At 38.7% G+C, this 16,737-nt stretch overlaps 2 protein-coding genes across 3 annotated transcripts; one reads left to right on the plus strand and one right to left on the minus strand.

Annotated features, from left to right (window-relative positions):
• Positions 1 to 3,543: 3,543 nt before the first annotated feature.
• LOC109972106 (adenine phosphoribosyltransferase) lies at positions 3,544 to 7,534 on the plus strand. Its single transcript, XM_020620747.1, has 6 exons — positions 3,544 to 3,812; positions 3,954 to 4,047; positions 4,284 to 4,430; positions 6,828 to 6,923; positions 7,006 to 7,156; positions 7,188 to 7,534. Exons 1-6 carry the CDS (start codon positions 3,690 to 3,692, stop codon positions 7,222 to 7,224), a joined length of 648 nt encoding a protein of 215 aa, XP_020476403.1. The 5' UTR covers positions 3,544 to 3,689; the 3' UTR covers positions 7,225 to 7,534.
• Positions 7,535 to 7,621: 87 nt separating this feature from the next.
• On the minus strand, positions 7,622 to 14,104 carry rab34a (RAB34, member RAS oncogene family a). 2 transcript variants are annotated; one of them, XM_020620746.1, is made up of 11 exons: positions 13,848 to 14,104; positions 12,405 to 12,499; positions 11,760 to 11,851; positions 11,606 to 11,671; positions 10,203 to 10,304; positions 10,054 to 10,118; positions 9,811 to 9,862; positions 9,652 to 9,733; positions 8,634 to 8,724; positions 8,409 to 8,516; positions 7,622 to 8,328 (listed from the first exon to the last, which is right to left on the minus strand). In XM_020620746.1, the coding sequence occupies exons 2-11, from the start codon at positions 12,477 to 12,479 to the stop codon at positions 8,267 to 8,269; spliced, it is 795 nt and encodes a 264-aa protein (XP_020476402.1). In that variant the 5' UTR covers positions 12,480 to 12,499; positions 13,848 to 14,104; the 3' UTR covers positions 7,622 to 8,266. The 2 variants fall into 2 exon arrangements, with proteins under 2 accessions (XP_020476402.1, XP_020476401.1); XM_020620745.1 differs by having other exon boundaries at positions 11,606 to 11,674.
• Positions 14,105 to 16,737: the final 2,633 nt, after the last annotated feature.

The following is a 16,737-nucleotide window of genomic DNA, read 5'->3' on the forward strand; positions in this document are numbered from 1 at the left end:
ATAGAATTTAGGTGGGCGGGGGGCAGACACAGTCTCTATGGGGTACTAGGAGTGTTGGGTGGGTAGCAGCTGCAGAGAGACAGCAGAGAGGCGTGTAAGACTGTGACCCTGCATCCTGGACTCAACTCTGGGTTGTCATAATTTAGGTTGTAAAACAAACTCGTCCAGATTTCTAGATAAGAGAGCCGCACCACCCAAAGTGGGATGGATGCCATCTCTACTAATCAGACCAGGTTTTCCCCAAAATGTTTTCCAGTTGTCTATGAAGCCCACGTTATTTTCCAGGCACCACCTAGACAGCCAGCGGTTGAATGACGACATGTGGCTAAACATGTCATCACTGGTCACATTGGGTAGGTGTTCAGAGAAAAGTACGGAGTCCGACATTGTTTTAGCGAAGTTACACACCGACTCAACATTAATTTTAGTGACCTCCAAATGGCAAAGCTGGGAGTCATTAAGGATATTGGCCAGGTACACACAAAGAATTTGTTTCCGGTACAGAATCAAGGCAGCCATCTAACCATCGGGGGGTTCACTGTCTTGCCCAAGGACACTTCGACATGTGGATTGCAAGCACTGAGATTTGAACCTTCAACCTTTCGGTTGGAGACGACTGCTCTACCCACCACACCGCTGTCGCTTCCATTAGCACCAATTTGAATAACAACCTTACTGTATTTACGCTTATCCTTAGCAGCTTCAGATAGGATTCAGTGTCGCCCGCTCTGGCCCAGGAATACATCTGACTATGGCCGCTGTTGACACTCTGAACAAAAGAAGGAAAGAGAGGAAGAGAGGGAAGCCATCGATGTCAACTAAGCTACTAGCTTAGCTAGCTTCTAAGCTAGCTGTCCTAAATTACCAAGTAAAAATTTGTAAATTAACAAGAACTTCTGCAATACAGGTGCTTAAGTAGTGCAGGCATATGTTGTGACTCCAAAAATTAACTGATGCTCAGATAAACCTAGAAAATAGTGAGCTTAAACCATAAACAATCTGGTAGCAAGCACAACATGTTGCAGACACAGGAACCAGGAAGTGAATATGATTACCGCAGGAACAGGAAACAGCAGGTCAAAATCCCAAGTAAAATGAATCTACATGTCAGGGGAATGGCAAATGTTATCACGTTACATTGTCTTCATTGTGTTTGTCTAGCATTTTTATTTTGAAAGATGTTTTCCTGCCCATGTCATTTCACCTGCCTCAGCTTTACTCCAGCCTTTAATTTACACCCCTTGCCTTCACCTGTTACTTATTGTCTCCTTTACTTATTGTCTCCTAGTCTCATCCAATATATTTCCACTCAGTTAGTTGCTGGTTCATGTGTGCACCCTGCCCTGCTTTGCTCATGCTGTTCGTGCCTCATTGTGATTATCTTCAGTTTAGTTAGCCTCTAAGTTTTTAAGTTTGCCCCCCCCTCCTGTTCCTTGTTTATGGACTTTGAATTTGGACTTTGTTACTACCAGTGCTGTTGAGTTAATTTTTTTTTTTTTTAGATGTTGTGTTTCTTTTGGTCAGGTAGAGCTCTTGAGTTTTTTGTTTTGTTGTTGTTTTATGTTATTTATATTAAATCTTACTAACTGAATATTAGTTCTTCCCTCCCCTACACCTGAACCTGACGGCATTAGGATCTTTAACACCAAAAACTGCTGTTAACAGGTCTAAATCAACATGCCAGTTTAATACCCTAAATTAGGTTTGAAAATTATTTCTCCAGTAACTCCACAGACTACTCTAGGATCAGTCTACTCTGAATAAACAGTCTACCTGTTTATTATGCAACAGCAATGTCCATTTATTAACTAGGGCTGCCTGCTGTAACTCCAGCAAGCTTTTCTTCTGTAGTAAAATGAATGTTGTCTGTTTAGTCAGAATTAAGTTCACCACACCAGAATGAAACTTTTGCATCAGTTTAATCATTTAAAAACAATAACGGTATAAAGCATAGTTTATACTTGCCAATGCGCATGACAGCATGCTGCAAATATGATGCTACAATGGCTGGTGCATGGTGCACATTAGTGTTATTTCAGCTGGTCATGCATCTGCCAATTATAAAATATAAAAAATGGATGGACACATTCATACACAAAGGCAATTCAAAGTGCTTAACACAACGCACACAGTGCAAATGCACACAAATACATAAAACATTAAAGTGCAGTCATAGATAAAACAATAGAATACAAATTAAATTAAAAAATTAAAAGCAACAATTACATGACAGCACAAAGTACAAATTAGCAACATGCAAATACGTAGTACTTTTAGGGTAGCTGTGGCAGACTGGATTCTGTTTTCAATCACTTTGTACCCAGTCTTCCCAAGACTAACCTCTGATTTATGCCAGAGGAAAGTGTACTTCTGGAAAATTTGAGACATCGGTGTCTATTCAGTCAGCTAAACCATTATATAACAACTGTGGCAATAAGTACTGCCATCATTACTCTAAACTGAGCGCACGTTAATAAGTATGGGGAACACTACAGATGGCAATTTTGAATCTTCAAAATAGCTTTGAAATATGTGAAACAACCAGTTTTGAAATGAGCATTTTGTTTGCTGTCTGTTATCCATGTGCCAGGCAGTATCAAAAAATATTTTTTTAGGTTTTATGTACAATCTGTGACAATGATTATAACTTAAAAGGCATAAAATTAAGATTTTCAACTAGTTATATATATATATATTTGTTGCATAATTTGGTTAAGAGCCTTGAAACCTCCATACATTCTTCTGTAGTTACTGCTGCCTTTGTAAGACAGAGTTATAAACACATGTCAAGGATTTCTAGTGACTGAGCTAAACCATGGAAAACACTGGTTCCCTAAACTACCACTAATAATAAGGTGCTGGATGCAAGGGGAAAAAACTGCAGTGAAAAAGTTGAAAGCATCTGCACACATCTCCTTTGGCAAGGTGAACAGTGGTCAAAAATCATTAGATGCTTCGGTTTTGAACCAAGGGCCCTGCACTGGATTGGGAGAGTAAGCGGAGACTAAAGAGGTTTTTCCACTATAGTAACCTATAGTGCCAATACGAGTAACACTTGTCACGGGTTATGTGTTTGCTGCCAGTGCCCTCTGCCCACTGTCTAGGTGTGTTCCAGGAGCTACATTTCAGCACCCCTCAGAAGGTAGTACTAAAATCAAGTTCCAGGAACAGGAAGGAGGAGGGGTGGTTGCACACAGAGCAGTCACCTGTGATTGTTGGTATCGTCACACCTCAAGTGTTAGCATTACAAGCATGGTGTGTAAACATACTCACTCTTTTACAGGTAAAAGCAGGACTTTACTTGTTGGTTTAGAGGTAAAACAGGGATTTCAGTGAGTGGATAAAGTGGACAAAGCGATGAAGGCGTCACATTTCTGCAAGTCTGTGTGCATATGCAGCTGTTTGATAAATCCGTACACCCTGTTACTGGCTGACTGTTGCACTGTGAAGTGATACTTCACATCCTCTGCTCTCTCTCTGCTCAGTTGACTGTGTGTGTGTGAGAGGAGCACAGCCCCTCTCTCCTCTAAACAGATCCCAACAACGCAGCTTAAATGTCCAACAATTCCCTCCCACCCACCTCTCTCCTCTCTTAAGCTTGATAAGGGCAGCTCTCTCATTCACAGTCCAGTTCATTCACTGAAGCTTCTTTTTCTATCCGTGTAGGCAACTACTACAGTATATGTCAAATGGAGCTACTGGCTGTTCCTGCAAACAGGTGTAAAGGATGGTATCTTTCTCTGATGGCCCCCAACACAAAAGGACAAGCATTTGCCTGGCTGGACCCATCGAGACTCTACTGCAACTCCCTGGTACTGTATGATGACAAAAAAAAGCACTATTTCTAGTTACTCTGCAGGCCATATATACCATTTCTGCTGTCTTCCCTCTCACCAGAGTATATTGCACTTGTTGTGTGTGGTTATCATTGCCTCTCTTTGTACTTGATTTAGGCTCTTGCAGATTGTGTTAAAGACCTTGTCAGTCCATTCCAGAATGACACCATTGACCTGGTTGCTGGGATAGATGCCATGGGATTCATTCTTGGTAAATAAACATTAATTTGAGGACACAGAGTAAGTAATAGGATAGGAGAAATCACACTTGTTCAATAGGCCAGGAAACCTAACACCTGTAGCAAATATACTAAATTTAGATATTTTGGCTCCTTTAAACCCTGCCTCGTGGTCACTGCCTAGTGACATAACGATGCCTGAAATCATTCTTGCTGCAGTTCCAAGACAGTGCTTTGTCAGTGTGACTGATTGTTTTTTGTCTTTCAGGTGCATCTGTTGCCAACACTCTTGGAAAAGGTTTCCTGGCTATCCGGAAAGCAGGACACCTGTGTGTCTCAACCCAACACCAAAACTATATAGACTACACAGGCAAAAAGAAGACTATGGAAATAAGATTGGATGTACTAAAACCAGGTCAAATTTCATTGCTTTTACTCTTTAACTACATACTTCCATTGAGAGGATGAATGTTTACCCAACTACTAATGTTTAGACACCTCAGGTTTGAGGAAGCTGTTATGGAAAGGCAAAGAGAGTTGTTTTAGTGTGCACAGAAAAAAGCTTCAATGCACAGATGTATTTATATAAAAATGGAAATAATAAAAAGAGCTTAACATATAAACTGAGGATTTGAATAATAAGCCAGTTAGGGCTGCCAGCATTATCACTTAATCTCTTGGTCATTTCCTCCGTTAGAAATGTTCGAAAATATTAAGGAAATGTCAAGAATGTTCCGCAGCACAAGGTGGAGTGAAGATATTCACGTTTACTTTCATATACTATATGACACAAAAGCAGGACATCATCAGATCTGAGAAGTTCCTACCAGAAAAAGATTTGGTACTTTTGGTTAAAACATTACTAAAACATTTAAATAGTTGCTGAATAACTTTTCTGAAAACCAGTAAGTTACCGGACTGTTATTTTTAGCTCAAAAATCAACCTCATCTTCTGAATCACATCCAAATTATTCAACTATATGCCCATTTATTGCCTGTGACACAGCGCTCCCTAGTGTTGGTTGAAGCAAATTACATCTGAATTTGCTTATTACGAAATCTATTTCATCTTGCCTGTGGTGAATTAAAGATCCTGTTTAAGTTGCTCTAAGATTAAGCTGTTGAGTAGCATCATTTCGAGGCGACTTTCTTTTAACCTTCTGTTATTGTTGCATATGATTTTGAGCAACAACAGCTTGAAAACCAGAACCAGCACATATGCCCATGTGCTGTCACTCATAATAAGGGATTGAGTTTTTTCTATGGTGTCTTATTTTGGTTTCCGTAGTTGGCTTGGAGCTAACGTCATGTTATTGTGTTGTTAACTAGGCTAAACGCACGGTTATATATTTCGAATATTAACCAACTCCATTTTTGTGTATTTTGTGCTGCAGTTTCACAGTGTTTTCTTCAATAAAAGTCCTAAACCAAAGAAGATTGACCAGGTTTTTGCTGAAGGGACCTGTTAGCTATCTGGCAAGCTAAAAGCAGTTACCCAAGTTAGCGAGGCCAGAATAGCCCAGATTTTGAGTGTGGTGACTTGTTATACACTAAAAACCATTCTGTGAGAGGTCGGGGCAAAGTCCAAGATTTTGGGGATTCTACACCCTATTTATTAGATAGTGCATGAGGAGTGGTGCACCTGTTGGTCAATGTGGGCCAGTCTGACAGCTGCATAGAACTGAACCTAAAAGTGGTCCAGGGGACAGAGAAAGTAGGATTTGGATAGCAGAGACTGACTGGCAAGTTGCAGAGAAGGATGATTCACTAGGGGAAGTGTTGAGAATGGGTAATGAGCCAATAATATAGATGAGCTAGCAACAGTGTGAATGTTAGCCCTCTTTAGTTCATCCTATATCTCACTGTCATCTTTCAAACTGTCTTAGAAGACAGACTTTTTTCATAGCCGTGGCAGTGTAGGATATGATGTCCTCAGGTCCAGTGGTGCCTGCAGCCTAATCCTATATGCCCCATGCGGACACTGTTAAGTATGATTTACATCACTGACGTATGGCTGTCACTGCACAATGAACATATAGTATACAGTATATAAAATATAGAAATATATTTTCTGTACTGTACTTAAGCATAATGAGGAGCTTGTACGTTTAGAGTAGGCCTGTTTCCATTTGGACATGCTACACTTCCTGTCCACTTCAGTTCAGAGAGCAGGTTTGGACATTCCGGTCTCAATTTCAGATGGTTAAACATCAAGACAGTAATTCACATCAAAAGACTTGGAGAAAAGTATGAAAATTAATCAGCTGTTGTGCATCAGAACTGTTTTTTTTTTTTATCTCTATCCTTCGAATGTTCCCGCAACTCCTCTGATTTATCTGGTGACCTTTACAAGGGGCCCAACCCCTGATGAGGAGCCACCAGACTAACTGTAGCCTAGTATATTAAGTAGTTAAAACTAGCTCAACCTTGAACAGTTTCAACTGTAAAATGCTGCTGAAGTATTGACGCATCAGTATTGACAAGTTAATTTTGCTGCAGAGTACTTTGCAGATACTTTAAGTGGGATTTTGAATGAAGGATTTTTACTTAAAGGATCTGAGCACTTCTTCCATCTTTTATGTAACCATGCATTACTTGTGATGTTGGTTTGTATTTTGCACTACATATAGTATAACAAACTGCTCTATTTTTTGATAAAATACATAACTTTTTACTTTTATTTAACCTTTTCTAAATTCAGTTTATAATAATTTGTTTGGTACCATTTTCTTGGAATACTTGGCTTTGTTTATCATGTGAACACTTACATAAAAAGACCCAGTAGATACAAGTATGTCTCTCCTTCTTGCAGGCATGAGGGTGCTGTTAGTCGACCAATGGATAGAGACTGGAGGCACCATGAAGGCTGCAATCCAGCTGGTAGAGAGGCAGGGAGCCACTGTTGTAGGTCAGTCAGTGTCTCTATTTGTATGCCACACCCAAATGACAATAAACGCTTGAACATAAATCTCTGACTCCATCTCCTGCAGGTGTGGCAACAGTGGCCATCCAGAACACTGAGGGGGGAAAGTGGATTAAAGAGAACTACAAGTTCTCTCACTGCATCCCTGAAGAGCTGCAGAGGCAGATCGATGACAGATACCTGACTTCTTTCCAAGCCTTCAACAACTGTACACTTAATTTCTTTGTTTAGTGATGAAGAAAAGGAGAACAATGATGATGGTAAGACTGATTTGGTCAGGAAATAGTTTGCTCTGCATACAGATGTGCTTTTTTAAAGAGTGAAACTGCACTTTCATGTGATTTTTCCCTTTTTACATAAAAGCTTAACTAACTGTTCCTTCAGAATGTTATTTTCAAAACACTATCTTTATTGATAGCTTTATGACATAGAACACAGACTGAAAAGAAGACTATAAATGATCAAACATGAATGCAAACTATTCTAGTTTTAATGAAAATCCATATTCAATTATTTGACTGTAAAGCAAAATGTGCCTATGAAGCAAATACTGTAAATAAAAATGCATCTACATTTAAACATTGGGGGTCAGGATGGCCACAGGTGGTCAAAATGAAATCTAATGGGTCTGATGAAATGCTTAAGAGGAATGAAAAGAAGAATTGAGTTTGTTTGTGATTTGCTGTATAATATTGCTTCCTTGAGCTTATAGAAATATTGAAATAAAACCAGGCAGAACATGATCACATTTTGTGAGACTGGTCATTGCTGGGAGACATATGGGGTTAAAAGTACATACTGGTTTGTTTAAAGGGGTCACTAGCCAAAAAGGTTGGGAGCTACAGCTTTTAAAATATCAAATATTATGAAAAAAGGCAAAGTACCATGTTAAACAGCCATTTAAAACAAAAGAATTGAAGATACACCAGAGCATTATTGTAAAACAAACTACAGCAGCAGAATGGTAGAGTTAATTCGAGGCCTATAAGTGAAGTAAGCATCCACACATACTGTACAGAGTGAAAAATATCCACAGTCATTCTTTGGCATCTCAGCAGAACCAGGACAGTCAGTGTTGTGTAATTGCTGCGCCACTCAAACTCCAAACAAGTTCAGCTGAGCAACACCACAAGAATTCACATCCCAACTGATCCCAGCCCAGGAAAAACTGAACTCAAGCATGTCAGCAGTGAGAGTCCAGCATCCCTCCTCCAGCTGTGACCACAGAGCTCCCTCCCATGAGCTGGAAAGTAGCCACAGTCATTTTTCACTGAGAAAACAACTCATTTTCAGTCTGTACCTTTGACTTCCAACTCCTGCTTCCCTCCTTACTGACAGCACTTTGGCTGTTTCTTCTTCAGTGTAGCGTTGTTTGAAGCACTGTTAATTCCTGAAACAGATGAACAGCTGGGTGTTATGTGACAAATATTATGGCTTCAATAATTTCTGAGATTTTGTTTGAACACTCACTGATGACATCTCCAATCTGCCTCGACCCACTCTTCTCCAGCTCAGCAAGAACGTTGGTCTCAAATGCCAACGATGCAACGCGGAAAAAAAACTCCTTTACATTTTCTCCTGCGGTATGGAGGAAACACGGGTCAGCGTCAAAATTATTGGGGCGGCAGAGGAGGCTGAAAGTTATGTTCCCTCCCCCAGAGTTGTTATTTACTGTTTGCAAGTCCAAACCCTCACCTGTCAGCGATGAAACAGCCCAGTACTCTGCTCTCATCTCTTGTGCTAGTTTGAGGGCATCTTCTTCAATCCTAGAGTACTGAGCTGGAGACTGTTAGAGAAACCAAAACAAGGTGATCTCTTCTCAAATAGACAAACACAAAAGAAATCTTTACAATGGGGCTGCAAAAACCTTTTAAAAATCAGTTAATGTGATAATTATTTTCTTACTTGACTGATAAACCTTTGGTCTATAAAATGGCAGAGAACAGTAAAATGCCAATGACAGTGTCCTACAGTCCAGGTCAAGGCCTTCAGATTGTTTGTCCTATTCAACCAATAGGTTGTTTTTGTTTGTTTGTTTGCTTGTTTTCTTACAGTATATTGACAAAGAAAAATAACTAAATCTCACCATAAGGAAGATGGAAACTTTGGAATGAGAAGAAAGTTTGGGGTGTTTTAGCTTAAAAAATGAATGAATGACTCATTTACATAGCTGGAAGTGGATTTTTTGTTATTCAGAGGTAGAAAGAGTACTGTATTCCACTGAAAAAGAAGTCCTCCACAAATATTAATGTAATAAATGACTTCTCCCAGTTGTCTAACTGATCCTTTGATGAATGAATGCAATGAGCCACAGCAAAGAAATGAACAAAGCCAAGTAGTCCAAAACTAAACATTCAGTCTCATCATATTCATACCTCTGCGCTAAATTCACAGGATAGAAATAAGCACGAGACTTTTCCTGAAAAGCTCAACTGTGTTTAAACAAAAATCACAATAAAGTAAAAAAGAAAAGTAGAAAGTGGCCCAATTATCTACAATGAACAGGTATGTTTCTCACTTCCCACCACTGCTTAAATAAATCAGTAACCGTTCCAATCTCTGTCAGAAATGCTTTGTGAAGGAGAAGAGACCACATTCCAGAGGCGTTACACATATGCTTTGAGCTTTGAGCCTCTGGCTTTATGCTGAACCCATTCATATTTAACTCCAGTCATGACACAGGCACGTCTGCCTCAAACAGTAAAAGACATACACTCAGATCTTTCTTTGTGCCAACGAGGAACAGCTGAACCCTGGTGGGGTCATTCTCTTTCAAGGCATCTTCAAGCCACTGCCTGCAGACAGAAAGACAGCTCTAAATCCACTGGCTGGGACAAACAAACCACTGTAAGAGCATGAACGGTCCACTTACCTTACATGTCCCAGAGAAGCAACATCATTTACATCAAAGACGATAATCACAACTGGAAGAAAAGAAAATATTACGCCAGTGAAAAACCATTCTAACCATTTTAGGAGTGTTGTTTTAGCAGATTTAGCAAACTAATTTTTCTCCCTTGACAATTTGTTCTTTGTTAGTGTGTACATGGAAACAGGAGAGTCTTCAGTACATGTCTTATTAGTTTACTGCTCTAAAAATGCACAAATCTCTCACCCTGGGCTCCTCTGTAGTATGTGGAAGCAATGCACTTAAACCTCTCTTGACCTGCAGTGTCCCACCTGTAGCACAAAGAGTGAGTGCTGAGTGACAGTATCTCCAGCTCAGTTTATGGTCTTTGATGTGTAAAAGTGAAATGAACTTACAGCTGTAAGCTGAAAGGAACACCCATCACCTCAAACCGCTCCATCTCAAAGTCAACACCAATTGTCGCCTTGTAGTTCTTATCAAACACATCCTTGCAAAATCTAAAACAACAACAAATAGCACCTTAAGGAATTTGATATAATACAGTAAGAATACACCGATCACCATTTCTTAAAGCAGATCTTAAGACCACGTTAACGTCAACTGTCTGGAGTTGGAGCTGAAAACATTTTAAATAACCTCACATAGTGTATTCTACTGTCTGTAAGCTGTATTATACGGTATATTAAAGACACACATCACAAAGAAATGTTTTACTCTCAGAACTGTCAAATATGAAAATGAAGCATAACATGTAGAAGAGGCTACAGCTTTCAGCATGCTGCTGCTCGCCACACATCACACGTGCAGCAAACAACATACACACCATGAATAAACAGAGCAGATATGGAAGAGGAGGCAGAGGAGGAGGATGTCCGAATCCAGGAGTTCAATTCTAGGCATCAAGTGTTGAATTCATTTGTGTCTGTGTGTTAGTAATTTTGCTTGACATGAGGTTGAGATTGCACCATCTATGTACATACAGTACGTTGCAAGCAAGAGCAGGTGGTCATATGCAACTGGTCATATGCCAGGAACAGCTGGAACATTTGAGACTCCTGTATAAATTAAGTTAAGCAAATTGCCTGAACTGGAAAAATTTCATGTCCTGAGTCGTCTTCAATCAGCCAAATAAAAAGTCATCAAATTCCTTTCGTTTAGCATTTTCTCATTTAAATGTTAGCACCCATTTTACATCAACATCAATGTTCAGAATAAATGTATAAACTTTAAAATGCACAAAACAGTAACGGCTTGTAGTAAAAACCCTGTCGTTTTGCTTTGGGAGGCGCCTCTTCATCTGCAGCCATTTCTCAGGGTGTCTTCAGCAACAACGCTGCAAACACCTCATGAACTTAAGAAGGCTCAAAAGACAGATTTCAATGGGGGGTCCATGGGTGAATGTGAATTGTTTTTTAAAGGGTCGGTTCACCCAAATGACAAAGAACATAGCCTACCTTTACAGACTACATTCATTATTGCAGTGTAGCTACAGTAAAAGCTGCCGACTGCATGTTCTGTCGGTTATACAGAGTAACTTTGACACTGTTCCCTTTTAAAATGCTTCAAATGGTCTTGAATGCTTTGAGCACCATCGACATTTTATTTACTACCAGCGTACTAGAATGGATGCAGACATTTTAGAGATTCATATGTTACAATCTGGACAAATCAAAACCTTGTTTCGTTTTGATTTTGGGTGAACTGTGCTCCCATGTATGAGGTTCATGTCCTCTGAGTTGCTACTTAAGTTATTTATTTCCTAGAAGTGTAATTCAGCCTGCATTTTGTTTGATCTTACCGGTTAATCAGACAGGTTTTCCCCACGGCCAGATCACCAACAACAATGACCTTTGAGATTTTAAATCTGCTGAAAAGAATAAAAGAAGAAGCAACAAATAAATCAGTGACACAAAACACCATGTAAAGCCATGAATAGCGGTTTGTGCACGTACCCCACAGTGCCAGTACGCTGCTGCTGGCAGGCAGTCTTCACTTTTTTGTTGAAGTCGTCTTCAGTGTTGAGAGCTGCCTCTTTCCTGAAACACTGCAGAAGACAAAAGCCCCTTTTACACAGAGATTTTGATCCTCCTTCAAGGCTATTTTTTGATTTAAGCCTTTTTACACTGAACTTTAAACAGCCGGCATTTTACACAGCTGCCAGAACCCTGGTACTAGAGGCAGGATGCTTATCATGACATTCGACTGCCCATGCACCTCGTGGCCAATTTGAAAATGTAACAAGCAGGCTGTTATCTAATTTTGTTTGATATAGCCTAATTAGGCTGCAAACAGAAATAGGGAATTACAGTAGCCTACTATATACATCCAGTTTCAGGGCAGGGCTACACACACACAAGGTGCACCTCGACTCAGAACTGATGGAAGCATGCATTTTGGCTGCATTCATACAAAATCCTTCCCACGGTGTTCATGCTTTAGAAGGTAACCACAGTGAGTGCATTCAGTCTGCACTCAGTCTGAATGCCCATCTACACAGAGAGGTGAGGAGGAAAACCAGCGAAAAACTACTGCTAAAGAAGACTTTGTGAGGCTGTTTTACAGATGTGGTGGACATCCCGGCTTAAATAGCGAATTACCTGAGGGAGCTGAGCAATGATTCTGTCCCTTCGTACAGGAGGAAGAACACTCATGGCTGAAACTCGCACAGACATGAAGCCGTCAGGTAAATGACCTGGACACACACACATATACAGAGAAGAGCTTTGTGACTTTCTTCATAATCTCTAGGCTGCAGTGAATGGTGAGTAAGGCCCAGTCACCAGGGCTGCTGCTTACTACATCAAAGATAAATACAAATGAAGAAGATCAGCATTTCTTGTTACAGTTTTGATCATCATTTCATTTTTCAGGCACTTTTTTACATATGAAAAAGATAAATAAAAGCCAAAAATTCTCTCAGTCCAGCTTCTCAAATAGGAAGATTTGCTGCTTTCATTGTTTTATATCTCTGTGAATTGAACCTTGCTAGATTTTGGTTGAGAAAAAAGGACTAAAATTAATTATTATTTTAACAACACTGGTCAGTTGGTTTTCATTTGATTGATTATTCATCTGCTGTATTAAATGTTCAAAAATGGTAAAAATGGCCACAGAAAAAGTTAGATAGTATCTTCAACATCAAAACCCAAAGTACAGTACAAAACCCAATGTTGTCATTAAATATCCAGTGACAGGAAAAAGCCAGGAAGCAGAAAATCTTCACATGTTGAGAATGTTTAATGACTTCTAATTTTGGTCAGATGTTCAAATTAGTATCAGAATTGTGAGTTATCTTTCTGATGACTGATTAATCTATCAGTCAGTCAATTAATGGGTTTCTCCCTAAATGAGTCACTGAACAGCTCCAGTAGAGTTATAGAGATGTCAGTTACAAGTCTGTAGCTGTCTTTGCTATGCTTGGACAAACATTGCAAAGACAACCTCTCCATTGGATCTACCACTAATCTGGATCCATGTAAAAGGATATATTCCCGATCTGGTAGTTTTGTGACACTTATGAATTTTAAACATTCTGAATCAAAAGATCTGGAATAGATTGGTGTGTGCTAGTTCGTATGGGGGTGTTGCTTTGCAATTTTTGTTGAAGTGTGGTAAGTTAAAAGCAGAACTTGGTATTAATTTGGCCCTATTTCACGCGAAGGATCCTTTAGAAGGTGATCCGGATCCAATGGATGTGGTCTGGGCCATAAGAGCCACGCACATCAGAGCCAGACCCAAGTGAAACAACACTGGGCTACAGTGTTTGTTGTCCAGTGTGTAGCAACATGTCCAGAAAGCTGTAATCAATGCTGATCCACTTCCTCCGTGGATCCGTTTTAATCCTATTGTTCATCAGGGCTCCCAGTGAAGGACGAGTCTCATTTACTAGATTTGGTTCAGGCGACCAAAACCCAAACCAGGAGACTTTAAAACACGTTTTTACATGCGATCTGCTGCTACAGTATTTTCCCCTCGCAATAAAGAAAAGCCGATACGAGTTATAAACACATGGACCAAACAAAAGTCTGTGGAAGTGTTACCTCGGCGAGACAGGATGGTCCGCTCACGGCTTCCCCCTCTTGTGCTTGTGGCGTGCGGCTTCACTCCCACAGATGCTTCTTACCGTTACGTAATCCCATCCAAGTTTATTGTTAGGTATTAACCTGTTGGGATTCTAGTGAACAGATCTGGAATCGATCCGAAGCTGAGATGGGGACACCAGACCAGAGCTGCTGGCTTAACTGCAAACTCAGCTCCCTGGATGTTTTGTCTTTCCTCCCCGATTTTCCCTGCTCGGTCCCCTGCTGGAGGAAATGAGGAAGTATCGGAAATCAGTAAAAAGTGTCGGTCTCAAACTTTTATTGTTTCATTTTGCTTTTCTTCTTTTATTTATACAGGCCTATAAAATGCATATTTACACTTATTAATGAGCTATTTAGTAACTCTTTACATTGCAAATATTACACACCTAACCTACATACAACTATTTTCAATATATTATTTTATTGTTTTTTATTTATTATTATAATATACACTATATCCATAATATATTCAACACTATACTATACTACAGTAGGACTATTTTATGTCAATATACACTGTTTATTACATTACAAATGATATGAAATTTCTAATAGACAAATAGTAAACACCATAGTGTTACTTAATCATATACTGTATGCTATTTGTCTGGTGCATGCTGGTGTACTCAGTGGTATCATATTAGTCCTTCGAGTCTGTTTTTCTATACTTATCTCATTATACAGTTTTCAATGTCCTTTGCTTTGCTTGTAAAGCGAAAATAGTAAAGGTAAGCTTTAAAAAAAGAGCATGTTTTGGTCAATATCACCAGTGACCTCTGCAAAAATACTATAGATCTTTCTTTCTTCCACATACCCTCACAAATTCTATATAGGATGCAAGCAGCCATGTTGTCATATTTGTCTGTATTTCCTTGTTTACTAAATAAATAAATAAAACAGTTTAAGCTTTTTGTTTCTCGTCCTTCAGGTAGACACATATGCTGATTAAAGAGGGTGCCATACATCTGGTCTGAGTAAACTCTGTGTAGTACAAAATAGTGTAATAGAATAAAATGTTAACATCCAATACAAAATACTAAATGTGTTAAGTATATACAAAATTAAACAAAAGTAAAAATAGCAGCAACACAATAATATTGATATATATGTGTAACAATATATAGATATCAGTGTAAGCAGGGATGGAAACAACCATTTCCATTGACTGAAGTACTGGATTTAAGTACAGATTTCTGTTATTGTGTATTTTATGATACTTAACACCATCTCTGAAGGAAACATTGTATACAGTCAGGTTCACATTTTTTTCAAGTCTACCTTTTAACAGTAACACTAACTCACACTTTATTAGGTACATCTTTACAAATGTAATGCAATCCACACAGCTGTGTGAATGTAGTGGTACAACACCACCACTGCCATGTACACCTTGTTGGCAGTATCAAAAGAACTGAAAGGGTCATAAAAGTAGACATAATAGCAGAACAGCCATATCTGTTTTAATTATCTACAGGTGTACCTAATAAAGCGAACACTTAGTACGGTGCCTCATCAGGCTGGATTAGCTAAATTAACCGGGTGCCCTTCAAAGTCCATTTTTAGTATCAAATGCCCAGTGTGTTTTTTTGATGCTTAAGCATAATATTATCTTATAAAAACCAATTTGTACACTAAAATAAGATGGTAGATTTTATCCCCTACTTGAAAAACTCTGAATATATCCAAAACAAATGGTTTCCAACCCTTTTGGCTTTTGACTCCTCATAAAAAAGATATTTAATTGGGGGTCTTTTTCATGTTCCTCCCAAGAGACATTCTCCCTGTAAACCTCTCATTTGGTTTCATTTAAATAACAGTTTGATGCTCAAAAAATAAAATTATCCAATATTTCACAAAAAGTAGAGAAATGTCAAAAGAAAAGGAAAAAAGGACACAAATGTGTATTAGAATTTTGTTATTTTTTTCTTTCTTCTACCATTAATTATCTCATCATGCTTCAAATTTACCTTGTGACAACAGATTGGAAACCACTGGACTAATCCTAACTGTAAAGTAGCTAAAACAAGCTCTACCACAACCAACTACTTAGTAAAATCCAGTTTTAACTGCCTAATAATGCAATAACACTTTATATTAATCACAAAATGCATTTAATATTTTAAGCATATTTTGCTATTTTTTGGGTATGACTTTGAATGCAGGACTTGTATCTTTACATTGTTGCATTGGCACTTTGACTTAATGACTTGACAATACAGTATGTGGCTGTGAATGTGAGTGATTACATCAATGTATAACAGTAAATCAATACATTAAACCTCTCCTCATTAGTATAATACAGTTTTAGAAAATATACACCTCCACCCCTGTTTTTTTAAATACTTTTTTAATTTGTGGCATCACCCAATTCAATCCAAAATACAGGGCTCCTAAAAAAACAGTCATCACTTTAACAACATACATTATATATTGTTGTGGTCATGGTCAAATGAATCTATGGTATGTCTGTTTAAAAAATCTCTACTGGGCCCAGCTTATGCAAAGACATTTACAGCGATCATCACTATAGCTATACTTATTTATTTATCCATTATCTTTACCTCCATTTTTTTCTTTGTAAAAAGGCACTTAGGTAAAGGCACTGTAGCTCCAGACAGACACATCTCAACTCTATCCCTGTCTGTCTGGATTTTCTTGGCGTTGGCTGGAATAGAAATTGAAATGTACTGAACATTTTTCAATCATAATGTCAACACATGATTTATGGCATGATTAGGAAATTAGCATAGAAAGTCCACTAATGTTTAACTGTGTGTACTTGTATTATTCTTTGAAAATGAATACACAGGTGAAGGGAAAGGAAAAAGAGGAAACACATCTTCAATTA

The sequence above is a fragment of the Monopterus albus genome, unplaced genomic scaffold (assembly GCF_001952655.1).
Source record: "Monopterus albus unplaced genomic scaffold, M_albus_1.0 scaffold246.1, whole genome shotgun sequence".
In the NCBI taxonomy this organism is placed as follows: Eukaryota; Metazoa; Chordata; class Actinopteri; order Synbranchiformes; family Synbranchidae; genus Monopterus; species Monopterus albus.